We start from the raw sequence: 18,367 nt of genomic DNA, 5'->3' as shown, positions 1-18,367 counted from the left end.
CCAGTAGTTGTTGTTGACCTCTGCATCACACTCTCCATTCATACGAAGCTTGCAGTCTCCCTGCCTCTCTCCTCATCCTTTGGCAGAGGGATGGAACCTCAGTGCTTTAGGGAAATAAAGAATCAGCTTTGGCCACACCTGGGCCTACATGGATGTTAAAGAAGCCATAAGAATGTGATTTGATTTCAGGGTCTCTGAAAGACCCTGCTGTCCAACTATATATATATCTCCACACTCAACTGGTCATGTTGCCTAAAATTCCCACCCTAAGTTTTTTTGGGGGGAGGCAGGGCTAAGAAACTGAAGGCCTGTTATGAAAATGCGCATGTGTTATTTGGGAGGGGTCTATATTGATTAGCCCTTCCCCACAAGTTGATCAGATTTCCCCTCCTCTTCTGACCCAGCAGAGAGGAGACCATTGAGAGAAGGGAATGTAGGAGAGGTCAATGCAGCTAGGTGGGCAGGAGGAAGAGAAGGCGATCAGAATAGACTGAGAAGACAGAATGCTGCCAGGGAAGACAGCAATGAGGATATGGGGTAGGGGAGAGGTTGGGAAGGCTCATCAGGAGACCCTTGAGATAGGGGAAAAGGAGTTCAATGGGTTATCAGACCTGAGAGTATCGAATGCCAGAGTTTGGAGACCTAAGAACCAAGAAGATCAGATGCAGAAGAATCTCATCAACCCTCTCCTCCTACCCCTCTGACAGATAGAGAAGTTGAGGCCCAGAGAAATGAAGTGTCTTGCCCAAGGTCAGAAGGAGTATACAGCAGAGCCAGGATCTGGACCCAGATCCTCTGTCACTTTCCATGATATCACATTCAAGATTCCTTTTAGAAAAAGTGTTAACAAACAGGAGAACGTTGAGAGGAGGACCACCAAGATGGTGGAGGCTCTTAAGACTGTGTAGTATGAAGATCACTGAAACTTAGCTTGCAGAAAAGGAGACTGATGGAAGTGGATGCATGAGTGGGGGCTGTAAGACAGCTCAAGATCTGTTGTTGAAGAGACTTGGGTTCATTGTTGTCATCATTGTCATCATCACATCATCATTTTCACAGTCATGATCGGGTTTAAGCTCTTTGACCTCAGAGGGCAAGGTTAGCTGTAATGGACTATGTCAGTCCTGTCTATCTATCTCAGGAAGAATAATTCAAGGCCTCCCAAAGAGGAAGGGGCTATCTTCAAGCACACATGCCAGGGAAGCTATTTTTCAGGTGTTAGCTGTGCTCTAGGGTCATTTTGCCTCATATCTGGGGGCCTCGGCAATGGGACAGAGGTTTCCTCTGCCCCAAGCCTGTTGTGGACAAGCCTGTTCCCTGTTCTTTTTGCAGTAGGATACGGTTCATGGTTTGAGCATGTCCAGGAATTCTGGGACCATCATATGGATTCAAATGTGCTTTTCCTCAAGTATGAAGACATGCACCGGGTGAGTGGGGTCTTGAAGGCACTGACTGTTCCCCTCAGGTAATGTTCTTAGCATGCCCCACCTCCTCAATGTGTTCACTTTAAAATAGGAAAGGGTCCCTTATGGCTGAGGCACCTTCAGAGGTGAAGGAACACCTTCAGGAAAATGAATGTGTGAAGATTTTCAAAGTATGAAGAATTAAACTAACTCTTCTATTCCTCAGCACACATGAAATCTGCTTTTGGATGGGTGTGCATATGAGAGAGAGACATACTGAGAGGCAGAGACATGGTCAGAGACAGAGGGAGAGTGAAAAACAGAGACGGAAAGAGTGACAAAGGGAGAGTGAGAAAGAGAGAGAAGAATATTTGCTAAATTATGGGAGCAATTCTGTCTCACTGATGTGAAAAGATTCAGAAATTGTCATGTCGAAAGTGGAAGAGGGCTGAGAGTTCATCCGGCTTAGCACCATCATTTTACAGAGGAGGAAACTAAGGTCTAAGAAGGCACTTCAGGCCTCCTGACCCCCAGCCCAGTTCCTTTCACACTAGTCTTGTTTATATACACATGTGTGCATGTGCACATCGTCTTTGTCTCTCACACACATCAACAAACACAAGTGCTTTCACATGTTATTGTACTATTTCACATACATAGATACAAATACTTTCCTCCCTCAGTTGCATACATACATACCCATGCATACTCTCTGCTCTCATGGGCACAAACCCACTCACCCACCCAAAAGAAGTTTGTTCGCTCCTGTAGAATGGACAAGTTGGATTGATACTTTCTACTTTCTATATGGTGCTGGATCTGCAGATCAAGAAGCCCTGCTCTCAGTTTCTTTACTCTCTTGACCAGTTACTTAACCATTATTCTCTTGGCCTTACGTGGGCCAAGGCCTCAGCCTCTGGTCTCCCTCTTTGGCCCTTTCTAGAAGTGACCAGGAGTTGGAGTTGTGGCTTTACTACTTGTACTTAAGACTTCTGGCCAGTCACATTCCTCTCTGGGCCTCAAGTGTAAAATGAGGGGGTGGGATTAGAGATGATTTTTAAGGGATTTTCTGGTTTCCAATTTTATAATTCATTTTGAGAGAAAGTAGCTGAGGCCTAGAGAAGGAAATGACTTGCTCACAGTAACACTGCTATTTAAATGTCAGAACTAGTGTTCAAACTCAGGTCCACTCATGACAGTCCAGGATTCCTTTCAATCTAACACTCCATTCAATGGCTCCAACTGTGTAAGTGTTAATTCCCCACAAAAACTATGAGCAACTTAAGGGTGAAGATTTTGTCTTGTCCTTTTCCCGTCTCCCCCACAGCAGCTAGCATGAAACTGATCACCTATAGGGGCTCACAAGAGACTGAAAAGATGGGCATTCAGAACCTCATAGAATTAGCTTTGCAGAGTGATGGGAGAAGGGAGCTGAGGGTCAGGAGATCCGAACTGGAGGTCCAGCTCTTCTGTCTACCCCTGTGACTTTGAGCAGCTGATTTCCCCTCTTGAGGCCTTAGTTTCCTCATGTAAAAGGAGGGGTTGAAGTAGGTGGTTTCTTAGGTCTCCTCAGCTCCAGATGCCATAGCTACAAATAGATAAACTGCCAGCACCTGTCAGTTTATGAAGTCTTACCTCTTCCCCCTTTGGTGATTTAAAATGTGTAATCCTCATGCCTCCTGGGTTCTAGGACTGCCAGCAAATCCCTGCCACATGAGATGAAACTGGTCCCCAGCCCTAGCTTGCTGCATTCTCAGCTCTGGTTCAGCTCCTCACTTCATCCTCCTTGGTCCCATATGGGACTTGGCCTATGTTCACCTCTGCAAGGGCAAGGTGGGGGTAGGAGGGACCCCCGTACCCTCCAACCCACACATAGCCCTCATGTTTCCTGTGTTTCTCCCCCAGGACCTGGCAACAATGGTGGAGCAGCTAGTGAGATTCCTGGGTGTGTCTTATGACAAGGCCCAGCTAGAGTCCATGGTGGAGCATTGCCATCAGCTCATTGATCAGTGCTGCAATGCGGAGGCCCTTCCTGTTGGGCGCGGTACGTTCTTTCCTTCCTTCTCTCACCCCATTTTCAGCAAGTCATCTACCATTTGCTACACCCTTGCTGTGTGCATAGCCTGTGCTGGGCACTGAGGCAGATCCAAGAGAAACTGCCATCATGGTAATAAGATATAAATGCAGATAATGGCAATGCGCACTGTATTACCTGCTGAATGAGTTATGTGAGGATCGTGTGAGGGGGAGGCTGGGCAAGGGGAGGTCAGCACTCACAGAGGGAATCAAAGATGGTGTACTGAAGGAGCTGGTTTCTTGGGTCTCACACTGTGGCCACCATCAACTCTTGCCTAGATACTTGCAATAGTTAATTCATTGATCTTCTTACCTCAAATCTCTCCTCACTCCAATCCATCCTTCAATGAGATGCTGAAATGATTTTCCTAAAGCACTAGGGTGACCCTGTCTGTCATTCCCCTACTCAGTAAGCATCAATAGCACTTTGATAACTCAATTGTAAAGGATCAGTTGTAAAGTCCTCTGTTTGGCATTAGATTTCCCTCACCATATTGCCTGAACCTACCTTTCCAGTCTCATTACATGCCTGAACACTAAGGGACAGAAGGCCCCACTGGCCTTCCTGTTGTTTCTCACTTGCCATACTCCATCTCCCACCTCCTCATTTTTCCATTACTCTGCCTGGGCCATGCCTCATACCTGGAACACTCTTCCTTCTTACTGCCAAAAGTTAGAATTCCTAACTTCTTTCCAAGCTCAGCTAAGGAGCCCCCTTCCTTATGGGTGGGTCCGAGACAACTGACTCAAATAAAAATCAGAGATGTCTCAAGGTAGAAGCAAAGCAGCAAGATTTTATTACGATCTCGCAAGAAAGGGCATCTCCTCTCTGACAGGTAGTCAGGACAATGAAGCAATTACAGAAGGCAAAAATAGAGATTATATAGCCCTAACACAGTTCCCACCCCTGCACTGGCCTTTTACTCCCATTGGCTGGGAGGCAGGCTCACAATCTGAACATGACAGTCTACCCTGTGAATAACCAATAGGCATTATGTTGATGTGGATGTTGATGTGGCAACCCAAGGGGGGGCTATGTTATGCTATGATATGGCAACCCAAGGTGGGTTGTGTTATGTTGATGTGGCACATGATTTCTGGGAAACTGAAACTTAGGCCCAACCATCTAATAAAAGCCTTTTGTTAAGTCTTCCCTCACTTCATTCCATTCACTCAGAAGGCCTTTCTTGACTCCACCCTGGTTGTATTTACTCTCCCACCCACTAAAATGGATCTTTATTTATTCTGTATCTAGGCTGTATACACTTATTTGAGCACATGCTGTTTTCCTACAGGAGGATGTAGGCTCCTTTTTTGAGGAGGTGGGATCTCTAAGACCAAGCATAGGACCTGGCCCATAATAGGCATATGATAAATGTTTGTTGAACTGAAGTAAATCTGCAGTCCCTTCTAGCTTCAAACTCTGTGACCACTTATTCCTAGGTTTTTCATATGCCAACAACCAGTTACTTTTAGGCTTCTGCATTCAAATAGGTAGAATCACAGCATCTCAGAGTTGGCTTGGATTTCGGAGGCTTCCCATTCACTCCTATTCTTTCTACAACATCCCCCTGAGTACCAGTGCAGCTTAAGCCTGAAAAATCAACTAACCAATTAACCAAACAGTGTCTCCTGGGTGCCTGGTAGAGATGGCCAATAGTAAAACAACTAGCATTTCTAGAGGGCTTTACAACTTGTGGAGTGGCTCACATATATAGTCTTATTAACAGAGCTACAGGTAGGTCTTATCACCATTTTATAGATAAGGAAGTGCATGCATAAAAGGATTAATTAAATTTGCCCATCATCATTCAGGCAGTGTGCATCAGAGATGGAATTCAACACCAGGTTTCTCCTGCCTCCCAATCCAATATTCTTCTCATTATCCCATGCTGTGTGAAAGGTCTGCTGTCCACTCCATTTGGGAATAGCTCTAATGGTTAGGAAGTATTGACTTGGGCTAAGCCAAAATGTCCTTAGCTTTACATGGCTCCTGGTGCTGCCCTCAGGGACCAAGTCAAACAAGATTATTCTTTCTGCCCTTTGCTAACCCTTCCAATACTTGAAACCTGCCTCCACATTTCCCCCAAAGATAGTCTTTTATCAGTTTCTTCCATCGATCATCACATAAAATGGTTTCCTGTTATCACCCCACCCTGGCGACTCTCCTCACCATGCTCTGTCCCACTTGTCAACATCCCTCCCAAAATGTTTCACACAAAGTTAAACCCAGTATTCCCAATGAATTCTGACCATAGTAGGGGACTATTGCTTCTCCCTGAATTTGGACACAATAATTGATGAGCTGAGGCCAACCATGGAGCAGCCCGCCAGGTCCTAGCTATTTCTGAGGGCTAACCAGTTGTCTGGCTGAAAAACATCAATGTAACTTTGAGCTACATTGTTAGTGATTGAGTGGTAAGGTATAGGCACCCCTTTTATAAGCTAGTGTGAACAGTCCATTGGCAATCATATGGATTTGGTGATCTATGGAGACAGTCACAGTAAATAGTCTACTGTGGGAAAAGTCCACTCTGAGGTCAGATTTGGTCATCTGCACAATCCAACAATCTGGGTGACTGCTGTCTTATGTTATCTCCTGTTGAGTAGACCAAGCCTCTGAGTGTTCCTTCCTTGCCTTTCTTATTGTTAGCTGGAGTAAAGACGGGATAAGGCAATCCAGTCTTACCAGATTTCCTGCCCAGTATGGACATTTTCCTTAGCTATGAACAAAGTGGTGAAGGTGAGGTTTGTTCTGAGAACCACCCCAGTCAAAGCAGGCTGAGAAGGTTCCCTTGCTATTAGCCCTCCAGGAAAGAGGTTTTTCTTTTTAGTACACCACAAGCAAAAAAGGGCAGCTCATTCCCTACATCGCTCTACGATTGAAATCATTTTACAAAGGATGAAACTGAGGCACAGAATGCTTAATCAGACTTATCCATGAGAGCACAGATAGTAGCAGCTGAGGTGGGATCCTTTGTTACTTACTTGGTAGTTGCAAGTCAGATTGCAATAGACAAATTGTTTCAAATTCACTTGGGCTTTGGTCAATCTGCCAGTGAACAGCGCCCATGTCAGAACAGTGGATGTCTGTTGGGACATACATTCTGGACATTTGAGTCCTACCTTGACAGCCTTATGTCTACAAAGTGGGGTCCATCCCATCTGGGAGGCAGTATGAGACAGTGGAAAATACTAAGCCTGAAATCACAGGACCTGGCTTTGCCTCTTATTACTTGTGTCACCTTGGGCAGCTCACTGCCCTCTCTAGGCCTCAGTTTCCTCCTCTGCAAAATGAAGGGGTTGGACTAGTCTAAATGCCCTTCCAGCTCTACCTCTAGGATCCTAGTAAGATTATCCTAGTGAAGGAAATTAACAGGAAATGGTCCATATCATTATGGAGAAGGTCACCATGGAAGAGGGAGTAGCCTTCTCCTGCTTGGCCCCAAGGGGCAAGATTATCTGACAGTAGCAGAGACTGCTCTAGGAGGTAACCAATCAATCAATGAACAAATAAACAAGCATTTACTAAGTGACTACTCTATGCACTGTGAGGAGTGAACCCATCTTCATCTGTGGTCTTCAAAAGAGACTGGATGATGATTGGTTCCTGTTTGGGTCTGGGTTAGGCTGGATGACCTTGGAGGTGGTCCCCACCAGCACTGATATGCTATGATCCTGTACTCAGATATGTTTGGGGTCAAGTCCTATTTCCCCAAACCCAACAACCTCAGTCAGTGAAAGTCCAGTCACTGAAACATGGTTGTCCTATAAATTATCTGCTGACTCCATCACCAACCCACCATGCGCTAAAGTGGAATTTGAAGTCTAGTGTTTTCATTGTTCAGGGTTCCCAGAGTCCTTGTGGTTTAGGGTTTAATGCAGCAGGCATGTAGAAATCAAATGACATCTCTTCTGCTTTTCATTTTAGGAAGAGTTGGCCTGTGGAAGGACATCTTCACTGTATCCATGAATGAGAAGTTTGATCTGGTATACAAACAGAAGATGGGAAAGTGTGATCTTGTCTTTGACTTTTATTTATAAAACAGATAGAGAAGAAACTCAAATTACAAAAAACTTTGCATGCTTGCAGCACCCATGTCCTGTACAACTAGCTAGAAGCCCTTGATGCGTTCCCTTATGACTTGCTGGACAAACACTGGTAGCTCTGTGTAAAACAACTGGAAAAAGTCAACAGCTAAGTAACTGTAGGCCACGTAATTACTTTCAGTCCCAAATAGCCGTCTAACCTGTAATGTTTGAAGTCCCTTATCTACTTGTATGAACATAAGCCGTTACAAAAACATGCAGCTGTGATGGACTGTATTATATATAAGTACAAAGTATGTAACATATATGCAATTAGAATGTATACCCTTTCTGCCCCATCTTGATTATTTATTGTATTTTATAGAGCTTTTCACCGAGACTCTGAATAAACATAGTAAACCAAATAAATGTTCATTTCAGAGGGGAATCAGTGACAAGCCCAAATGGAATTCTAGAATGAACTCAGGGGTTAACTGTTGTATTTATTTTTGTAGTTTTATCATAAAGGGCACAATTATCTGGTTCTTAGATGAGCAATGGCTCCAAGATGGAGGGTGCGAATGGGGTGAGAGTCTGGAATAGGGCTCTTTAATTTTTCTAGGGCTCAGTCTTTGGTGTCTCTTCTGAAATGTAGACAGATCCTTTTTCCCATAGTTCCTTGATCTTGTGGAAGCATGGCATTACTAAAAACAATACCAGAGGGGCAGTTAACTCTCTAAGAATGATGTTACAAAGCAAACAGCCAGCAGGCTGGTGGTTAAAAGTGCTTATACACCAGGGCTGGCTCGAATCACTCCTAACTATCACAAGTGATCCCAGGGAGGGCTTGTGTGAAGCGATGATGAGGTTGAGTTATAATGCATTAAGTCCATCAGCACAAGATGTGTTGGCTGAGGCTGCCTCCTTAGGGGATGGCCTCTGGGTTTTCCAGATGGGGGAGTGTTTTCTGCATGGTTTTCTTGGGGTGGACTCAGAGGCTTGGGAAGGTTGTTAGGAGAACTTCAGTGAGGGTGGCTTGGCAAGGGGAATCCAGCACATGGGCATGTAACACAGTTTGAAGTCTTGCCATGGAAGATGACATTTACAGTGATAGAAAACATTAGCCATAAATTGCAAATGGAAATCATTTTACTCCATAGATGCCTCTTCTGTTCCCTGAGACAGCAGTCGACTGAGCCTGGCAAGCAGACTGCCCACTATGAGACTTCTAAAATAGTCTTGCTTTTTCCATAGTGTTTGTGTTGTTCTGTCTGTTCTTGAGTCCTCGGCTGCAGGAGAAACATTTTGCAAGCTTGACTGCGAACTTCACTCAGACCAGTTCTTGCTCCTGTTTACATGAGCCCTGAACCTCATGGTATCTGAAGAGAAAAGGTGATATCATCCTTGCCTTCCCAGCAGCCCCTAAGCACAGAGAACCCAGAGGGTAAGGAAAGAGACTCTCAAGAGCATCAGAGAAAAGCCTGGGGAAAAGGAGAGCCAGCAGGGTGGTGGGAGGGGATGTGGGCAGCTGCCGTCTGGTTCTGAATCACTTTCTGGATGGGAGCTGTGAGAAGGCCTGTCTCTTCTAAGATGAACCAGAAGCTGAAAGGCAGGACTTACCCAGGTTCTAGGACTAGTAGGGCAGATACCACCCCAAAGGGCTCAGTCTGTGCTGCTTTATTTGAAACATAGGTGTAGACATGGGATTTATACTTTTATTCCTTTTTAAATAATAAAAAAAGAAAAAGCTGTTTGGAGAGCAGGTGGCCAATAGCGTGGCCTGGCACCTTCTCTTGTCTAGCTGTGTGGGAGGCTGCTTTCCATGAAATTTCATTTCTATTTTTCTATTTTTCTTATTGTATCGACCTTAAGCACTGCATGTCCTTTCTGTGCTGGCTCGCTTGCTTCTCTAATAAAGATGTGTTCCGTGCCTGGGCTCCTTTCGGATGCCGCCATCTTCACAGTTTATGTTTTCTTTTTCACAAAGGGCTGCAGACAGTCCAGGGATTTTCACTGGGGCAGAAACTGTTGCCCCATAAGGGGACGTGACTCACCCATCATCCTCTGCTGGTGAGATCACAGCCAGGACTTGGAGGCAAGGCTTGAAGGAACGCTGAGAGAAGGTTTCCTGTCTAGAGCCTTCAGCATTTAAGACTTCTCCTTTCCATTCTTTTTCCACTGACATGCTCCCAACTCAACTCATCCCCTGCAGGTCACTATAGGGACCATCACACATGAGCACCCCCTTATCCCCACCTCTACCCCATCTTCCTCTGTCTAGGTGAGACCCCTGTCAGATCTAGCTTTCCTCACAGTCACATTAAAGCCAAATTCCTTTGCAAAAGTGGAGTTTCCAGTCAATGAGTTACCTACGACTTACATACTGGCTACATTTCCTGCTATGCATTGGGCAGCTTTGCAGTAAAATTCTACTATTTCCTGTATTCCATTAAAAATTCTTGGGTGCCTGTTGAATGACCAGAATGACCAGATGGTTGTAATCCCATCGTGCATGTGCTCCAGAGAAGCTTATGGTGTTTGTGGTCTGCTTATGTACATACATATCTCCCCAGATGGAATGCATCATAGTATTGTATGATAAACTTAGAGCCAGAGGGGACCTCTGAGGCCACTGAGTCGAAATTATTCATGTTGCCCAGAAGAAACTGAGACTCAGAAAGGAAAAGTGACTTGCTCAGGGTCACACAGCTAGTAAGTGTTAGAGGTAGGTTTTGAATGCAAGTTTTCTTGACTTCAAACAAATGCCTGCTCTGCTACAACAAAGCAGGGATTGTTTCTTTTTTGTCTTTATTTCTCCAGAGCTGAGCAAAGTACCTTGTACACAGGTGGCAATTAATAAATGCTCATTTGCTTGATCTGAAGAATAAAAAGATAGGAAACTACTTGGAAAGCCTTGATGTACATTTAGACTTCAAATTATACTATAGAGAATAAAATAAAAATATTATAAATTAATACAAAATTTTACAAGATAATATCTAGTGCTGGTTAAAAACTATAAAAGTAGATCAGTGAGACAGAGAAGGCAGAAATCACTGAACTCTCTAGGACAATGTTGCTTAAATCCAAGAGCCTAAATTCCTCAGGGAGGAGCTAATTTGATAAAAATTACTGGGAAAGATAGAAAGCAGTTGGGCAGAAATTAAGTATAAGCCAACATTCAACACCATATTGTACAATTAGCACAAAATGACCTGACAGAAAAGAATCAGATCAGGTACTTTCAAATCTAATAGCCCGGGAGGTGAGTTCTAGAAGTGGTCATAAAGAAGAGAGAAAATATATAATTTTGACTTATCTGTAATTGAAAAGCTTTTGCACAAATAAGATTAAACAATTAGGGTAGTAAGGGAAAGCAGTCAAGTGGGGAAAATCTTTCAAAAGGATCTGCTATCCAAGCTACACAGGGAGCTAACACAAGTATAAGTTTCAAGGACTCATTGATTAGAGGTCAAATGATATAAACAAACACTTCTCAAAGAAGAATTGCAAACTATTAAGAGATTTATGAAAGACTACTCAAATCACTACAAATAAGAGAAATACAAGCCAAAACAACCCTGAGGTTCTGGGAGGACAGGCTGGATTGCCTTTGAGAAACCACTAAGCTCCTGCTGAAACAAAGGACTAACTTCTGAACTTTCTTATCTCTACACAATTTTTATCGGAGTATTCTACACATGTATGGAGAACAACATGGACAAGGGAACAGGAACACTTCTGTTACTCAGCAAGAGTCCCCAGTAGCCAGTATCTCGACTAGCCTCCCCTCCAAGGTGCAGGTCAAAATTAAACAAGATCCATTGAAAGATAAAGCAAGATAAACCTTGTTCAATGATCCTCTATTATTACGGGAACCGTAATACAGGAAAATGTAAGCTCACCAAAAGGGTTTGCCACTGTCCTGTAGCTGATCCAGAACAGTCAGGGCAAAAAGGGATTCCTTATAGACCTGTTGGCAGATGGGGATGGCATTGTGCTGATCGCATCAATCCTTGGAATCCTACAGAAACTTTTAAATAAGATCCCTAAGCATTCACATGAATTTGGCTCATGATAAGCATTTGCAAAAACAACAGCATGAAGATAATTACAGTCTATGCAGCAACATCTGTGGTAGAGTATAAGGAAATGATAGCATCCTTCCAATCTAATCAAGATATCTTGTGATACTTGGTGACTTCAGGGAAAACTTTTCAGTCTGAGGCTTGTCCACCTTTCTGCTCTTATTACACATCACACTCCTTCACACACTTTGGTGTTCAGCCAAACTGATCTACTGGCTGTTCTTCGTATATATGTGTCTCTGTATAAGCTATGCCCCATAACTGGAATGTAGTTCTTTACCTCTGACATTTAGAATGCCTAAGCTTTCTTAAAAGTCCACCTAAAATATGTTTATTAGATTGTATGCCATCTTGGGGTGGGGAGGGAGAAAAATTTAGAACTCAAAATCTTATAAAAGTGAATATTGAAGACTAAAAATAAATGCATTTAATATAAAAAGTCCATCTGAAATGCCAACTCCTACATTAGGTCTTTTATGATTTATTTCCTTTGTATATATTTTATGCATTTAAATGTCTATATTTGTTTCCCTTATAAAATGTAAGTCCCTTGAGAATAAGGATTCTTTTTGTCTATGTCTCATGCATCAGAGGCAGCTAGGTGGTGCATTGGATAGAACACCAGTGCAGGAGTCAGAAGGACCTGAGTTCAAATCTCACCTCGGACACTTGACACTCTCTAGCTGTGTGACCTTGGGCAAGTCACTTAATCCCAATTGCCTCATCCTGGGTCATCTCCAGTCATTCTGATGAATATCTGGTCACTGGATTCAGATGGCTCTGGAGGAGTGAGGCTGGTGACCTGCACAGCCCTCCCTCACTCAAAACAGAGTCAAGTGCAAGTCATGTCATTATTTCTCTGATGGCGTGGTCTTCTTTGGCAATGAAGGACGAACACACAAAGATGTGCACAGGAGAGGATGGTGAAAAACACAATGTTCAGGGCTAAGAAATGAGAGTGGCCAGAAGATTGGGGACCACACAGAAACCTCACACAGGGATGGCATGATTAGTTTCCTTCAAAACCATCAGGAGGTGGTGGATATTAAGGGGTACACAATAAGGGCTGAGTATGTGATGTCACTGGTATATAGTGGGGTAAAACTCGCTCTGGGTGTGATAGGGGTGCTTCCAAGTCAGGGATCGGCACCCTGGCCTGCTTCAGACCGGCTACAGTAAAAGAAAGGACCATGAGTGCCTGAGATAGATACAAAGTATCACGAGGCCCCGCCCCCACGCCCGTATCATCTCTAAGGCTCCGCCTTTTTCTTTTTCCCTCACTCCCACCCATCACAGAGGCCCCGCCCCTCACTTCACACCTCATCTCTAAGGTCCCGCCTTTCTCTTCTCCCCTCAGAGAGGCCCCGCCCCTTACTCCTACCCCTCAGAGAGGCCCCGCCCCTCTCCCTCTTAGGCCCCACCCCCACACCGCATCATCTCTAAGGCTCTGCCTTTCTCTTCTCCCCTCTCCGAGGCCCCGCCTCTCATTCATCCTCTCTCTGCTGCCCCGTCCCTCCGTGTTGCTCCCTAGACCCTTCAGACGAGCGCACCCCGCTGCCTCTCCTCCTCTAACAGTCCCTGGGAGTGCGCAGGCCACGGGCCCAGCCTGGGCTCACACGAGCCGTCCTGAGCCAGACAACCCGCCCTTCATCTCGGCGCCGCGCCCTGCGATTGGCTCGCTGACGGAGCTAACGTGCCCGGATTGGATGGAGTCGCAGCGGGGACTCCAGAAGTCCCGCCCCTAGCCTGTGAGGTGCGAAGAGAGGCCTGTGTGAGTACTTGGAGAGCTGGAGTCAGGCGGAGCCTCGAGGGGCGGGAGGCGGGGAGGGCGCCCCTCACCGCGACAGTGCCTCCACCCAAGGTCCTCGCTTCTCCGGGCCTCATCCGAACACCGGGAGAAATCTTCCCGCCCCCCAAAACCTAGCGAGGGAAACGTGCTGCTTGTGGGCGGGGCCTGACTGTCCCCCTCCCCTTCCCCCCTCCGTCCCAAGCTGGAGGGGGGCTTCCGGTGTGGACATCGCCTCCTCTGAGGCGGGTCAGCACCTCCTTCCCACCTGAGGGGACCCAGGGAGGTTCAGGGACCTGCCCAGCGCCCCCACCCCCCCAGCCTGGGCTTGAACCCAGGCCCGTGTGAGCTATGCCTGCCGTGGTGGAAGTGGCTGAGAAAGAAGGGGGTCGTGCTCCTTCTTAGGAAGTGATTGCCGGGGAACTGACGGTCTGGGTCTGGAAAGGCTGGAGGGTTTGGCCTGGGTCATCCTTACAGCCCCTCCCCCTCATCATCATCGCCATCATCAGTTATCAATATGAGCAGTCATTGTGATCAGCCATCACCATCAATCAGGTCCTCAGCTCCTGGCTGCTTGTGGAGGTGAAAGCAGCCCCGGAGCCTTCCCCACAGTGACTGGCCCTCTTGAGGACTACCTGTGTGGTCAACCATGGAGCAAGAGGGAGGGGAGAGAACCAGAGGGAGCCCCACCCCCACCCCCACCTTGGGATTTGTGGAAGGATGGACAAGGATTGCTCAGGAGGAGAAGGAATGGGAAGGGTTGTGATCAGCTTCGGTGAATGGAAAGAATCTACCAGCGACCCCTGGGGCGTCTGATTATCAGGGTAGGTGGAATAGTCAGCGTGGATGGCATCTGTGGCCTTGTGGAATGCTTCCAATGCACCTCATGTGTTCTTATACTGTGCATTAACGGGAATGTGGATTTGGAGCCTTGAGTCAAGCTGTGTGACCCTGGGCAGGCAGTTCACCTCTCAGCCTTGGTGTCCTTACCTTTCAAATGCAGGGCTAGATGGGACGATCTCTAAGGCTCCTTTGGGTTCTAGAGCTAGAATCCTGTGATCACTGATTATCTCATGAATCTCTCAACCGCTGTCAGGTAACACTGGCAGTAGTCTGTTCTGTTTAAAGATAAGAAAATTTGAGCATCCCGAGGTTGTGACTAGCCCAAGGGCACAGTTATATGTTCAGGTCTTCTGACTTCTTGGTTGGTGCTGGTTCCCACTGTATGGCACTGCTGTCATCTTCCCAGGCCTACAAAGCCCTGTTTTTGCCCTCACAGAGTACGCTTGCGGGGAAACTGAAGGACTCTTTAGTGAAGGTTTTGTTCACTGAAACTGTCTTTGCTGTTTGGGCTTTAGCTCTTTTAGCTATCATGACAAATATTAAGATAACTCAAATGAATTTGGATTTATATTTAGAATTAATGTTTTATTAAGCAATTATTTTCTTATTAAATATGTAATATCATGTTAAAATTTCCTAGATATCACCTTTGACACCATCACCCTCCATCTTGTATTGTACAATGTTATACTTGTCTACGAGTGAATAAAATAGAGATCAGGAAAACCTGGGTTTAAGTCCTGCCTCTGACACATATGAGCTGTGTGACCTTGGGGAGGTCACTTACCCTTTCAGTGCCCAAGGCAGCTCTTTAAGATCATAAGTTTCAGAGCAGGTAGTTGCATCGGTGGAGGAAGTTTTCTCTGGTGGAATTCCCTATAAAAATGAAATCATAGGCAGGTCAAAAAAATGTACAGGCCATATCCCTTATATTAGATGGCAGACTTATTGTGGACAAGAACCAAGTTTTATTTCATCCTTGTATCCCTAGGGCCAGATGCATTATAAATATTTATTTGAACTGACTTGCCTAGAAAGTGAGGTTTCTATTATGTATGCATCTGGACCAAAATGTGCTTTGGAGGAACACATGGCCCGTTTTATAATGAAATTTAGCAAGAAAAAGGATTTTTTGTGCAGAAATCTGATTTCCGGGATAATTATCTTAGGATATGTGGATGCCATAAATGAGAAGTGTCCTTGTTATCTGATATCCCACTTTCTTGTAGTTCCTCAGCTTCTGCTGCCCTCCTCTCTAACAATACCTGCAGTTTATAATGCACATGTTTGGGAAGTCAGAGCTGTTTGCATGTTGTATCCTCCATCAAAATGTTGGCTTCTCCACAGTGCCTGTCATATAGAAGGCTTTAATAGCTATTTGCTGATTGATTGATTCATTTGGTGATTGAGATAGAGGGAGAGTTAAGGTTGATGAACTGGGAGGCAGGGGTATTAAAGAGATGTTCACTGGGCGTACTGGAGCACCTGGATTTGAGTGCTAAACTAGATGCTGAACTCCTCAGGAAAGGAGAAATCGGAGGGCCTGCCTTCATACGCCCACTCTGCTACTTACTCCTTGTGTGACTTTGGACAAGTTACCTTAATTCTTTGCATATCAGTTTCTTCATCTAAAAAAGAAGAGGGTAAAACTAGATGACATCTAAGACCCTCTTCAATTCTAATTCCTATGATTCTATGACCTGAAGTCCTGTAGATGATTGTGACAAGAATGTTAATGGAGTGATCTAGATCAGAGGTGTCAGATTTGCAGCCAGGAGTCAATGCTGTCCAAATCAGATTAAAATGCACTTGGGAAGTGTTTAACAAAATGAATTAAAATGCAGCATTAAAAGTTGGCTTCTTGGGGGGTTGTTTTTATGATCTTTTGGATTCTCAGTGATTCATGTGGTGCCTTATAGAGTCTCAGAAGTAAAATAGAGGAATGATACAGGTCCATTCCAGGTTTATTTTATTAAAGTGTTTTTCAGAAAAGTTTAATTACATGATTTACATACATCTTTGACATAGAAAATGAAGCTTTTGATATATTTAGGCAAAACAGTCAGAAGATACAGTGCCTTTTCTGCATTTGGTACTGTCAGGTGCTTATGGTGTTGGTACATCTCAGGCTCTGGCATTTTAGCTCCCCTCAAAAACTATGGTTATCTGCAAGCATTGCTCAGTCTGAAGATGGGCAGACTTATATGGACATCACCTTCTGGGTATAGTTTACAAAGTTAATAAGGTTTAGAGTCACCAACAACAGTTAGGTGATACTGGAATCATAGAGCCACAGGAGTCAGAGTTAGGAGAGACCTTTGAGATCGTCTTATTCAACCCTAACCTTTTACAGAGAGCTTGATTTTGAGACCCAGAAAGGGAAAGTAGTTTATTCTAGATCATCTAAGAAGTAAATCGAAGATTCAAATCTAGGTCTTCTGACTCCCAGTCCGTTGCCCTTTCCATTATACTATTATATTCTGTTGCCCCTGCCCAAGTTCTTCCACGTTCTTAGTGAGTCCTGAATTGTCTTCATACCCTGGGTCCAATAGACAGGAGCCAGACTGTGGACTACAGTACTTTCTCTAATGGGTATGCCACACAAAAATGCTTGTCTGTTTCTTTCAGTGGTGAGAAGGATGGGACTTCTTGTGCTTCCCAAGACCTTTTTTTTTCACTTGCATCCTATTGCTAAACTCTGTAAGCACAGCTGATGCCATAATGCATTTCCTGGGATTCATTGGATGTGGCAAGTCCTGCCATGTTGGTCAGTCTTAGATGGTAAGATGAATGATCCAGGCCTTGGTTTCCCTTTTTGGGGATACTGTGGGAAGCAGCTGCTCCCAGCTGTCACCCCAGCGAACTCTGCCCAACAACCCAACCAGAGTGAGCATGGGAACCTGAGTTCTCACTGGAGGTACTGGTCTGCTAGGTGCCACTGGTCTCATTGCTCTGCTTGGCCAGCATTGATGGCAGTAATGGTGGAGAACCATTCTGTCACCATCGGACCCACTCCTTTCTGCTTTTGGATAGGGATTCTCTGTGCTGAGGGTTGTTAGTGTATGGGCACATACACCCCTTCTGCCCCCCAAATTCCTCCCTAGGTGCTAAGAAAAGGAAATTTCTAATAGACAAGATCTTATGGGCCATGCAGCCCTTATTGACTTTTTCTAAGATTTATTTCTGTCAACCCTGGAACATTTTTTCAGGATTAAAAAAATTGAAAAGCAATATTTTAAAAAACTGTAAATAAAAAGAAACCATCATAGGCAGAGGAATGAAAGACCCAAAGCAAGAAGGAGCAACTTTCTCAGGCATTTAAGAGAAAAAATATGGTTCGTGTTTCTCTTCAGGATGTGTCTTCATACGGCACATATTTACAGAACTAGAGGAAGACCTTCTGCACCTTAGGTGGTTCCTCTGGGAGATTTACAGAAAAATGTGGAAGAGAATGCATGAGTGAATGGCAGTCTACGTCAGCTATGAGATCATGGATCTGATGAAGTATGGAAAGAAATGAGTCCATTTTTCTCAGTAATTTGTAACTTTTTGGATCTGAATTTCATTCAGAGTGTGTTGAAGACACATTGTAAATGGAATCTCCTTGTGGCTACACCACTGACCAGCCTGAATACAATGCAGGATTGAGTGTGACTACCAGCATTTCGGTCCACCTTCCCAAATCTATAGAGTGTTTTCTTGGAGGTCACTGCTCTTGGATTTCAATGGAAAGAAGTCACCGTGGCTTAACCTTCCCTTCGCTCTCCAAGAACCAGCCTTTGAGAACGTGCCAAGGAGAGACCCTTGTTCATTCATTACTGTGTGCTGCATGTGAAGTTCAGATATTAAAAATGGAATGGTGATACGGAATCCATTTGTGAACTGTTGGACGCATGCCCTCAGATGGAGTATATGCAAACAGTACACTCAAGAATGGAGTCTCTTAATGGCTCTTCTTCCTATACATGGTTTTCATAGGAAAGGTTTTCTGAACACATTTTATCCTAACTCCATGAAGCAGTGGAAAGTGGTAATATAACCTGCCAGGCCTAGAGGCCTGAGGGCTACCCGAGTCTTACCTTACCTGTCCCAGGTCTTCGGTTGGCCAAACCGGATAAACGTATGAGAGAAGAGACTTTCTG

General features: G+C 44.8%; 1 protein-coding gene across 1 annotated transcript in view; it reads left to right on the top strand.

Annotated features, from left to right (window-relative positions):
• The window catches only part of SULT4A1 (sulfotransferase family 4A member 1), a 44,758-nt gene extending 36,861 nt beyond the window's left edge, over positions 1-7,897 (top strand). Inside the window, exons 5-7 of the mRNA XM_072596369.1 lie at positions 1,333-1,427; positions 3,309-3,447; positions 7,411-7,897. Of these exons, the coding sequence (XP_072452470.1) occupies positions 1,333-1,427; positions 3,309-3,447; positions 7,411-7,523 (347 nt within the window). The 3' untranslated portion in view covers positions 7,524-7,897. The remainder of the gene's footprint in view (positions 1-1,332; positions 1,428-3,308; positions 3,448-7,410) is intronic.
• Positions 7,898-18,367: the final 10,470 nt, after the last annotated feature.

This window comes from Notamacropus eugenii, chromosome 3, assembly GCF_028372415.1.
Source record: "Notamacropus eugenii isolate mMacEug1 chromosome 3, mMacEug1.pri_v2, whole genome shotgun sequence".
NCBI classification, from domain to species: domain Eukaryota; kingdom Metazoa; phylum Chordata; class Mammalia; order Diprotodontia; family Macropodidae; genus Notamacropus; species Notamacropus eugenii.
This window is presented reverse-complemented; position numbering and strand designations above follow the sequence as displayed.